Here is a 12,248-nt window from a genome sequence, read left to right as displayed (position 1 = left end):
ACTCCCAGGTCTGCAGTAATGAGCCCAGGGACCACAGGCTACCTGTCTGCCTGCTACCTCTCCCTACCCCCTCCCAGCCTTCCTAAAGGACACTAACTCTTGGCACTAACATAGGCTGCCTGTGGTCTGTGAGATTTCTACAGAGGCATAAAATGTTCAGAGATGGCAATGACTTGCAAAGGGCAAGGGCAAAAGAGAAGGAGGCAGGCACGTGCCAGGCACATTACTGGCTGCCTGCGGTTCCTGTTTCATGAGTGGCGCATAAGACACAAAGTTATGCTCTACCCAGCTTTCAAAATTCACCTGCATACAAACAGAGCGCTGCTTCTAAAAATCCCAGAGATGACACTGACGCTCTGTACAGGTGGGCCATACACAGTGAGTGGGAACGGCCAACCTGTGTGTATAAAGACTTTCTTTTCTAGATCAAGGGATACCAACCTACCCACAGGAGGAGCTTGGCGTCTGACTGCCCAAGATGAAAATGATCTGAAAGAGGGTAGGATCTTTTAGACCAATCGGCGCTCACCCCCACAGCTGGGCTGTGGGGTCACTGCCACCTGTTCCACTGTCTGTCATGGTGTGGCAGTGGCACTAGGGAGGTTTTCTGAAGGGAAGCCCATGTTCTTCTAAGAAGGGGAACATGGCAGGATGAATCCCAGACAAGCAATACCCATTATACTGATGTTCTTTCTTGCTGGTGATCCAATTTTGGGGTCAGGTTTATTGATGTATAATTTGCATTCAATAAAATCAATCCTTTTAAAATGCAGGAAAATGTGTTTAGACAGTTTTCCCTGGACTGAAATCTCTGCTCCGTTACGTACTCTGCAGAATTCAGGGAACAAGTCGCATATCATGCCATATTTCTACTCACTCACAAATACAGCTCCTCTGTTTTCCCAGCAGGAAAGCCAGGGTTATGTGGCAGAGGCCTAGGCACAGTGTGCTAGAAACGTTTTCCTCACTCAAGACATACTTGCAAGTGTGGGTCGATCTCAAATATGGTCTCTCCCCTCCGCATGTCAGTTATCAGCCAGGGGCCACCAGCGCTGTGGACAGGAAAGGGGACAGGATGGTAACTTAGGGGTTGGGGCTGATGGGCGGGGTCTACAGCCTTCCCTTCTCGCTGCCCCAGGCCCAGAACACAGGGTACTAGCGGCCAAGGGACAGCCAGGGGTAGTGATCAGGGAGGCCCAGTGTGAAAACCCAGAGTCTGAGCAGTAATGTAAGGGGGAAGAAGGGGCTCCCAACCCCTGACCTGGGGAGCCTGCCCCCACCTCCTGGCGCAGGGGTGCACTCACACGGGTACCGTCCGCAGCAGCTCCAGGATGCCCTGCCCGTTCCACTGCTGGGCTGCGTGGAGCTCCTCAGTGCAGACGCCGACAATCTGAGACCCGAGGACAAAGATGCCATTGCGCGTTAATGGCCATTCCTCCCACCCATCCAGAAGGTCAGCCACACAGGCTCTCTCAGTGTCCCCAAACCTAGGGGACCACAGGCAGCATCTGTGCTCTGGGGTTGATGTGTCCAAAATAGGATGGTTCCCTTAGAAAGGAACAGTGGCCTGACTAGGAGACAGATGGGTCCACAGGAGGGGCATCAAGGTCTGACCCTTGCCCTGCTGTGATGGCTCGGGTCTCTGGATGACACAAAACCAAGCTCCAGATGGCAGAAGAGATAATCAGGGCCCTGCGGACTTAGGATGGGTCCCCAGCCCATGTCTCTGGAAGCAGGGGAGGTCCAGGGAGATGTTCCTGCCCAGTTGAGATCACAGGAATTGTAAACAGAGGAGATTCTGAGGCCCTTCAAGCTCGGAAAGACAACCAGAGGCGGCCAGCAGCTCGCAGAAAAGCTCCCTTCCTTATCAGGGGCTGAACTTTTGAGTAAATCTCAGAGGAAACAACTGGACCTTCACAGAGACCCACCATGACCGCAAGCAGCCTGGTCACAGATGGGGGAGATGCACACTCCCCCGGGTAAGGTCCAGTCCAGCCCCAAGCTGCCCGCCGGAGGGGTCCTGGGCCTGCGGCTGTCCAGGTCTTACAAGTTCACAGAAATACCCTCCCCTGCTATCCGCTCAGCTATGGCCACCCTCTCCTACCCAAATGGCCCCGCCCCTGCCCCCTCAGCACATCTCAGCAGATTGAATCGGACCATCTGAATCCACCTGACAGACTGTTAGAGGGACTAGAAAGAGGGAGCAGACCAAAAGGAAATGTCCATTCTCTCACCCGCCCTCCCACCCTGCCAGGGAAGGCTGGAGCCCATGTCCAACCTGGGCCTCACCTGGAGGAAGGTAACCACCCCAAAGGGCGTCTGCACAGGCTGCATCTGCGGGTCCTCTGTCAGCAGCATGTGCTGAATTCTTGACTCACTGTTGTCCAAAGGACTGTGCCAAGACACGTGGTCACCACTGCAGAAGGTGTTCTCTGTGGAGAGACGTGAGGGTCCTCAGCGTTTGAGGCCTGGCAGCCAGCCCTGGAGCCCAACCTGGGGCCTGAGAAGCCTGGGCTGGGAGGCTCCCTAGCCTTCCAAGGTGGCCCCAGTGAAGGAGGGGAAGCATTCACTCGGATGAGAGCAAAGAGCATGGCTATTTCCCCAAAATCAAATGCATTCCTGCTTGCCAATCCTGCCAGCCTTCGATGGAAAATGACAGGCTGCCAGTGGGGCTGCTCGCTTGGGGGGCTCAACAACTTCTGCAATCTTCACTTCTCCAGCACCTTCACTGGGGGAGTTCAGTGGGGGAAGGGGTCACGATCAGGTCTGCCAAGAAAGAATGAAGTGCTTTACTGTTGGGCCATTTGGCCAGAAGTCCACAGGAAGGCTGGAGGGCCGTGAAAGCCCTTCACCTTGGAAAAACATACTAGGATTTCTGTGCAGTTGCTGCTGCTGCTGCTGTTGCTGCTAAGTCACATCAGTTGTGTCTGACTCTGTGCGACCCCATAGACGGAAGCCCACCAGGCTCCTCCGTCCATGGGATTTCCCAGTCAAGAGTGCTGGAGTGGGGTGCCATTGCCTTCTCCATCTGTGCAGCTGAAACTGTTCAAATAGGAATCCCCAACCTCGGAAGGCCTTTGAGTTTCCCACAGGCAGAGAGATTCAGGGAATAGCTCCTCAGCAGATGGAGATCTGACCATGCCTCACACACCTCGGCAGAGACATGCAGCCCGGAGGGGCAGCTGCTGCCCTGGAGGACACAGGCTTTGGGCCCAGGCTGCCTAAGAGAAACGTGCAAATACAGCCACCTGATCATCTCCCTGCTGCCCTTCACATGGGCCCACTGCTTTAAAGAAAGAAGCGTAAGGAGCAGAGCCACGGGGGAAAATGCCCAGACGCTATGAAGTTTCCTGTTCCCCTGCCTTTCACCTTGGGTTTCCTTCCACAGGTCTTCTGCATTTACCAGACTGAAAGCATCTACAGGTCCTTTCCATTTCTTCCCCCTTCACATTGTTTTGCACATTTCCTTCAAAATTATGTATCCTGGAGATCATTTCATATCAACACACAGAAAGTTACCTCATATTTTCCCCTCAATTATAAATTATTATTTATAAAAATAATACTGTATTATATTGGTTTAAGGTACACAACATAATGATTTGCTATAGGTATATATTGTTAAATTATTATCACAACAAGCCCATCACCACACAAGATTGTTTTTTCTTGTGATGAGAACTTTTAGGATCTACTCTCTTCAGAACCTTCACATATATAACACAGTATTGTTGACCATAGCCACTCTGCTGTAAATACCTCCATAGAATTTATCTTGTAACTGGAAGTTGTACCTTTTAACTCCCTTTACCCGATTTCACCTACCTGCCCCCCCACCCCTCCTGCAGCCTCCTCTCTCTTCTGGCAACTACCTGTCTATTATGTGTATCTATGAGCTTGGTTTTCATTTTTTCTTTTGTTTGTTTATTTTTTTAGATTCCACATGTAAATGATATCATATGATACTTATCTTTCTTTTTCTGACTTTGTAAATTAATTGACCACATGTGTGGCTTTATTCCTGGGTTCTTTACCCTGGTCCACTGATTTATGTGTCTGTTTTTAATGTTAATACCATATAGTTTTGGTTACTATAGTTTTATGTACAATAACTACTTCATTTCTTAGTCTTATTTTTTTAAAATAATCATGAAGTAAGTTTGTATTCTTCATTCTGAAGTAGTCAACTACCTCATATTTTATATAACTATTGCAGTTCATACTAACTATGGTTAGCAGTAGAACTAATGTATAGTGGTTCGTTGTGGTCTGTTACTTATGATCTGGGAATCTGCAGTTGTCAAGATCTCATCACTTTTCAATCAACATGTAAAGTCAGGCACAGGGAGAGTCAACTACAAACCCCCAAATTTCCCAATTCCTCCTCGGCCTGCTCCTCCCCGATTTTCTCCCCTTTACAGAAGTATGTGTCTACAAGCAGCATGCGTGATCTGCAAGAAGGAAACAATACAACAGGTAAAAAGACTGGATTAGTAATTAAAAGCTTCCCCCCACAATAAAAGGTCTAGGCCCAACGACTTCAGTGCAGATTCTACCAACATTTAGAGAAGAATTAATACCAATTTTTCATAAACTTTTCCAAAAATCAAACACAAAAAACGGTAACACTTCCCAATTCATTCTATGAAGCCCTGATACCAAAACCAAAGGCGTTACAAGAAAAGAAAGCCATGGACCAATATCCCTTATGCACAGACACAAAAATCATCAACAAAAATATCAGCAAACTGAATACAACAACATATTAAATGGCACAATGATCAAGTGAGATTTATTCCAGAAATACAAAGTTAGTTTAACATGAGAAAATCAATGTAATATAAATACTACGTCAACAGAATACAGATTTTCTGGAAAATCACATGATTCTCTCCATAGACACAGAAAAAGCATACATAAAAATCCAATACTTTTTTTTTTAATGACAAATACACTCAAACTAGGAATAGATGAGAACTTCCTCAATCTGTTAAAGGGCACCTACGAAAAATCTACAGCTAACATCATACCTGATGATGAAACACTGAATTATTTCCCTCTAAGATCAACAACAAAACAGAGAGACTGGCTCTCACTGCTTTTATTCAACATGGTATTAGGGGTTCTGAACTTCCCTGGTAGTCCTGTAGTTAGGAATACCCCTGGCAATGCAGGGGATGTAGGTTTGATCCGTGCTTTGAAAAGATCCCACATGTTGTGGGGAGCCCTCGAGCCACAGCTGCTGAAGCCTGTGTGTCTAGAGCCTGTGCTCCACAACGAGAGGAGCCACCACAAGGAGAAGCTTGCACACTGCAACCAGAGAGTAGCCCCTGCTCACCACCACTAGAGAAAGCCCGTGCACAGCAGTGGAGACCCAGTGCAGCCAAAAGTAAATGGATAAATCAGTAAAACTTAAAAAGAATAAAATAAAAAAGAAAAGAAGGACTAAGAAGGAATCATTCCCTAGGTTCTAAAAAACAAAACAAACAAACAAACAAAAACCCCTATGGTATTAGAGGTTCTAACCAAGGCAATAAGGTAAGAAAAAGAAATAAACAATTGGATAGACTGACAAGGAAATAAAACTATATTTATAGATCACATGATCTTATAATTGAAATCCTAAGGAATCTACTAAAAAAATATCAGCAAAACACAAATTCAGCAAGATTTCAGGATACAAGAATAATAAACAGCTAGCCGAAGAATTGATGCTTTTGAACTGTGGTGTTGGAGAAGACTCTTGAGAGTCCCTTGGACTGCAAGGAGATCCAACCAGTCCATTCTGAAGGAGATCAACCCTGGGATTTCTTTGGAAGGAATGATGCTAAAGCTGAAACTCTAGTACTTTGGCTACCTCATGCGAAGAGTTGACTCATTGGAAAAGACTTTGATGCTGGGAGGGATTAGGGGCAGGAGAAGAAGGGGAACGACCGAGGATGAGATGGCTGGATGGCATCACCGACTCGATGGACGCGAGTCTGGGTGAACTCTGGGAGTTGGTGATGGACAGGGAGGCCTGGCGTGCTGCGATTCGTGGGGTCGCAAAGAGTCGGACACGACTGAGCGACTGAACTGAAGTGTATATTTCTATACACTAAGAAGAGCAACTTGAAAATGAAATTGATAAAATAATTCCACTCACAACAGAATCAAAAAGAATACAATACTTGGGAATATATTTAATGAAAGAAATATAAAATTTGTACTCTGAAAACTATAAAACAACTGCTGAAAGAAAATAGAGAAGACCTACATAAATGGAAATTGCTCATAAACCAGGAGACTTAATATTGTTAAGATGGCAATATTCCCCAAATTGATCTACAGATTTAATACAGTCCCTATCAAAATGCCAAATGCCCCCCCTCCATTTTTTGCAGAAATTCACATCCTGATCTTAAAATTCATTTGAAAATGCAAGGGACACAGAATAACCAAAACAATCTTGAAAAAGATGGACGATTCAATCTTTCTGTTTTCAAAACTTGCTACAAAGCTACAGTCATCAAGACAGTGCGGTACTGGCACAAGAATACCATTTGATCAAGGTAACAGAATTTATAGAGTCCAGAAACAAACCCTCAAATTTATGGTCAATTAATTTTTGACAAGATAGTCAAGATACTTTAATACAGGAAAGAATACTCTTTTCTGCAAATAGTGATGAACAACTGAATATCTACATCCCAGAGAATCAAGTTGGATTCCTTTGCTAAATCATAAACAAAACTTAATTCAAAATGGATCATAAACCTAACTATAATAGTTAGAATAACAAAACTCTCAGAAGAAACATAAGAGTAAATCTATCCTTGAATTAGGCAATGTTCTTAGGTAGATACCAAAAGCACACACAAAGAGAAGATAAATTGGACTTCATTAAAATTAAAACCTGTTGTGATTCAAGAAAGTGAAAAGAAATGAAAATGAATACCCCAAGGAAATAATCACTTTATATACACTGATTGATTTAGCCGCTAAGTCATGTCCAACTCTTGAGACCCCATGGACTGTAGCCTGCTAGGTTCCTCTCTCCATGGGATTCTCCAGGCAAGCATACTGGAGTGGGTTGTTGCCTCCTTCTCTAGGGGATCTTCCTGTGTCTCCTGCATTGCAGGTAGATTCTTTACCAACTGAGCTATGAGGGAAGCCCTCATACATACATTAGGATGGCCATTATAAAAATAAAAAAATAAAGCAAACAAAAACCTCAGAAAATAACAAGTATTGGTGAGGATTTGGAAAAATTGGATCCCCTCTGCATTAGTGGTGCTGTGCTGTGCTTAGTCGCTTGGTCGTGTCCGACTCTTTCTGATCCCCACAGATTGCAGCCAGCCAGGCTCCTCTGTCCATTGGGATTCTCCAGGCAAGAATACTGAAGTGGGCTGCCATGCCCTCCTCCCCGGGATCTTCCCAACCCAGGGATTGAACCCAGGTCTCCTGCATTGCAGGCAGATTCTTTACCACCTGAGCCACCAGGGAAGCCCAAGAATACTGGAGTCGGTAGCCTATCCCTTCTCCAGGGTAATTTCCTGACCCAGAAACTGAACCAGGGTTTCCTGTATTGCAGGCAAATTCTTTATCAGCTCAGCTACCAGGAAGCCCATGTAAAAGAGTGGAACTGCTTTGGAAAAGTTTGGTGATTCCATGAAATACTAAACATGGAATTACCATATGACCCAACAATGCCACTTATAGGTACATACCCCAGAGAAATGAAAACATGTCCACACAAGGACTTGTACTTGAATGTTCACAGCAGCATTATTCATAATAGCTCAAAGGTGGAAACAACCCAAGTGCCCATCAACTAATGAATGAATAAATAAAATGCGGTATATCCACACAATGGAATATTATTTGGCAATACAAAAGACTGAAGTATTGATACATGCCACAACATGAACAACATAGCAAAAACATGATGCTAAGTGAGAAGCCAGTCATGAAAGGCCATGTGTGATTCCATTTATACAGAATGCCCCGAGTAGGCAAATCTATGGAGATAGACAGATTAGTGGTTTCCTAGGGCTGGGTTGGGTAAGGGGGAATGGGAAGTGACTGGTCTGGGGCTGCTTTCTGGGGTAATGGTCTCACAGCTGTGAACTACAGAATATGTGAATTATATTTCTGTAAAGGTGGTTTTTAAGAAGAAGAAAGAAAATACAGCCGGTAAAAGGGAAGAATCTTGCAGGAGAAGAAAAGTGGAATAAACAAGGCCCCTGACGGTAGCTACTTTCACAGGTAAAGTGGCCTGACCTGGGAGAAACCTGAGTCGTGGTGCCCAGACTTCACAGCATTCTACAGTCCACCTATACGATCACCCACCCCATTTTCATTTTCTACAAACAAGGAAAGGATCCTCAAGATTGCCCAACGTTGTGGAGCAAGCCAGTGAGGATGGGCACAACGCAACACTGCCCACACTTCTGAGTCACCCGTAACATCCATCAGGGTTTTCAACATATCTGTGTACACCCATCCCATTGCCTACCTGTATTTCCCCCCTAAAATTGACTCACTTTTTTAAACCAACAAACTTACTTTAAAAGGAAATGTCATATCACTATACTACATAAGGAAAATAGAAAACCAATCTTGCTCGTCATAAAGTGGAAGATAATTTTGATAACTTCAAATAATTTAACGAAAAAAAGTTAATAATTTATAACTGATACTGCTACCTATCTAACATTGTTAAAAACTGAAATAAACAAGGATCAAAGACTGTTAAAGGTTTAAAGAGTCATATCAAACTGACAAACTCAGCAGGATTGAATCAGAACTGAAGAGGGAAGACAGTCCTCACTAGTCACAGTATTGAGTGTTTTGTCCAGTTATCGTCTAAAATCTCTTGCTGGCTTTGGCAACCCTGGCCAACTGGCTAATTTTGCAGGTTGGAAGCCTCTGTCCTATTTGCCTCTGCTGCGTGCTTGCTCGTGCTAAGTCACTTTAGTCGTGTCCAACTCTGTGTGGTCCTGTGGACTGTAGCCCACCAGGCTCCACTGTCCATGGCATTCTCCAACCAAGAATACTGGAGTGGGTAGCTATTCCCTTCTCCAGGGGAGTCTTCCCTACCCAGGGATCAAACCTGTGTCTCTTACATCTAACCTGCACTGGTGGGCATGTTCTTTACCACTAAGTGCCACCAGGGAAGCCTATTTGCCCCTGTGACCCTGGGCAACTTACCCAATCACAGTCTCTAAGCCCTTCCACATCTGTAAGTAGGAAATAGTGTGCCTACTCAGTGCGTGTTGCACTGGAGCATGTTATCACTCCTGTACTGGAACACTGCTACTTCCATCTCAGTCAAAGTCCCTTTACCAGAAAACAGGACAGGCCACAGAACCTGTAGCTAATAGCAACTGCCAGTAGGTGGCACCATTGCTCCTGGATTAAGGAAGAGTGTGGCCAGCTCCCTCCAGCGCCCCACCTCTAAGCAGACTTTGGCTGGAAAGAGGGAAGAGGCTACAGAGGTTTGGAGTTATGACCTTTATTAACCAGAATTAACATCAATTTAAAAATACATCCTGTACAATGCTACACTGTTTAAATGAAATACGAATGACGAAAAGCAACTCTGTACAGACAGTTTGGGAAGGCATTGACTTTAGTCAGCTGGGAGACAGACCCAGGTTGCAGTTCCAGAACCAACACACCAGCCTGTGTGATCCGGAGTGAGACGGTCTTAACTACCCACAGAAAGGTTTAGAGAGCACGTATTTAACAACCTCCCAGACCTACCTGCTGGGGGAACCAGACTTTTGAGCTCTGCTGTGGCCAAGAAACGGTCTTTCTTAACAATGAAAGAGCCTTGGTCACAGTTTTCAAGCCTGGGACAAAGCCACAATGGGCTCATTCTTGAGTCCGGCCTGGTCTTCATGCCCCGGATGCTCAGCCCCATTCTGTGTGGAGCCACCATGGCCTCTGCTCTCAGGCCCAGCGCCCACCCTGGGAAGGCCTCAGCCCTGTCAGAGGGGTTTTCAAATGCTAATACTGCCTCGGTTGGAGGCCCAGCTGTTCAGCCCAGTGGTTAGAGGAGTTCGCTCCCTCTCCCTTCCTCTCTTTGGTCCCCTCAAGTGTCCTTACCCAGACATCCCCGGGAACCCCACCCAAACTGCACAGCAGAGGGGCTGCCAGGAGGTGTGAAGGCGGGCAATTCCAGGTGAGGCCTGGAGGCCACTTCACATTCCGTCCCTCTTTCTCTCCACTCTGCCTCCCAGTACCATGTTGCAGTACCATCCCGCTGCTGCAGCCTGTTTGGAAAATTCACACCACTCCAGGGTGCCATAGGATCCAAAAAATACTCGCTTCAGTTCTGCCCCTTGCTCAGTTTAAAGAAAGCTTTCATCACTGGATGTCTCTTTCTCCAGTAACAAACAACTCCCTGGCAAGAACTCTTAAAAGGTTGGCACAGGAGGGCGCGTATGGCTGTGCAGATTCTAACTGACCCCTTGAATTGGCTGTCACCCTACCCCACCTCGCGAACATCCAGCTTTAGTCATGGTGGTTTGAAGTTGGACTGTGCTAGATAGAAGTTAGCAAAATCTAGGGAAATGGATTGCAGAAGAAAACAGCTATTGTTTGCAAAATAATGAGTGCTGCCTTTAAAACACTGAGAAACAAATGTGTTCTTCAAGAGTTCTTAAGTCATCCCAACTCTGGAGAGTGACTGTCTCCATTCTGTGTGGAAGTATAGGATGAGCTCCCCGTCTCCCCCACCCCCCATCTCAGTGGCCAGAATCCATAAGCTTGGTCTGAGGAGAATGGGTTAATGTTGTCTCCTGGAGCCTCAAAGACAGGGTTTCTCGTGGAGGATGCCAGAAGTACTCATGCTTGCGGATGGTTACCTGTGTTCCAGACATGAAGAGCAAAGGCAGGAAACCCAACTGAACTGGGACAGGTGTCAAAGGGGTGGCGGGTCTGCAAGAGGTGTTTCAGGGAGTGGAGGAAAACAAAAGGTGGCCCAAAGCAGGCTCTGAACAATGGGGTTGCCGTCATCATCTTTCCATCCCTCTCATCTTCTTGGTACTCACAAATCACTTTGACGATGAAGCCTTCCATGCCTCCCAAATGAAGACACAGAGCTGGTTCCTAAGACAGCTAAGCAGTTCTTCCCTGAAATGCCAGGGAAGATGGCATGTTCTGACACAGATGGCCGAATGGGAAGGTCAGGTGGCCTCCCCTGTCTCAGAAAGTCCCAGGATCAAACCAACATTCCAGGTAGGGAGAATCTGGCAATGGCCTCACCCACTCTCCTTCCTGAGAAGGCCCACTGTGGGCTGCTGGAGCTGGGCCCAGAGAAGGCCTCCTCTGAGGTTGGAAGAGAGCCCCTTCAAGTCAACTGAAGGCCCATGAACTGCAATACATTAAATGGGCAGAAACACAAGTCTGTACAGGCCTGAGCAGCCTCCAGATGCCCCAGCAGGAGGAAGAGGCAGCCTGGGGGTTTTACTGAATGACCCAGGCCTAGCCGCGGTGGTGGAGGGGGTGAAGTTCAAAGTCAGCCCTATCAGCCTCTGGCCAGCCCAGATGCTTCTAACTGAAGCCACTTAGTCTGCCCACTGGCCCCACTGGATCTCCACATAATCCTGTCCTAATTTCTTAGCGCTGGTGCTTTCTCCTTGCTTGTTCTAAGCCAAGCTGTAGGGAAAGGAGTGGGGTTGTATATTGCCTCATCTATTTGTGTCATGGTAGATTTCTAGAAATGAGGAGCCTCCAACATTTCCTGAGGTCATGGAGTGTAGGAGATCTTGATGTCACCACCACAGATTACATTTCTGGAGCCCTTAACACACCTATGAGATGTGTGCTCATTCTGGGGAGGGGGCACCCCAGGCATCAAGCAGAGGGCACTGCCCTCACTGTCCCAGCACCCTCAGACCCAGAGCCTCCTGTGGGCCTCCTCTACCTCCATCCAAAAGCACCCGCCGAAGGAAGGGAACGGACCTTCTTGCTGGGAAAGATCAGCGCTCACCTTTTTCTGGCAACGGCAACTCTCCTTCTTCTAGGGAGCCAAATAAAGTCATGAGTGGACATTTCTCTACCCGCCTGCCCAGACTCCCCAGCTCCAAGCCAGAGCTGAGTTCAGTTCGGAGCCCTGCAGCACTGGTGAGACCTCGCCTACCCTAGGGAGTCTGGATGGCAGCTGAGAACGATATGTATGTGTATCACATAGAAGCAAAAAACTGACTGCGTCCTGGCTACCTCCCCTTTAACACTTGAGTGCTGTAAGTGGACAGTAT

The 12,248-nt window shown here is 46.7% G+C and overlaps 1 protein-coding gene across 2 annotated transcripts in view; it reads right to left on the bottom strand.

Annotated features, from left to right (window-relative positions):
- Positions 1-12,248, bottom strand: part of SUFU (SUFU negative regulator of hedgehog signaling) — a 110,103-nt gene that overhangs the window by 34,727 nt on the left and 63,128 nt on the right. For both annotated transcript variants that reach the window (XM_052660694.1, XM_052660695.1), the window contains exons 4-6: positions 2,290-2,432; positions 1,305-1,390; positions 980-1,052 (exon numbers count right to left, since the gene is read on the bottom strand). In XM_052660694.1, coding sequence (XP_052516654.1) covers positions 980-1,052; positions 1,305-1,390; positions 2,290-2,432 — 302 coding nt within the window. The remainder of the gene's footprint in view (positions 1-979; positions 1,053-1,304; positions 1,391-2,289; positions 2,433-12,248) is intronic.

This window comes from Budorcas taxicolor, chromosome 23, assembly GCF_023091745.1.
Source record: "Budorcas taxicolor isolate Tak-1 chromosome 23, Takin1.1, whole genome shotgun sequence".
NCBI lineage: Eukaryota > Metazoa > Chordata > Mammalia > Artiodactyla > Bovidae > Budorcas > Budorcas taxicolor.
Note: the sequence above shows the minus strand (reverse complement) of the source record. Positions and strands in the feature narration are given on the sequence as shown.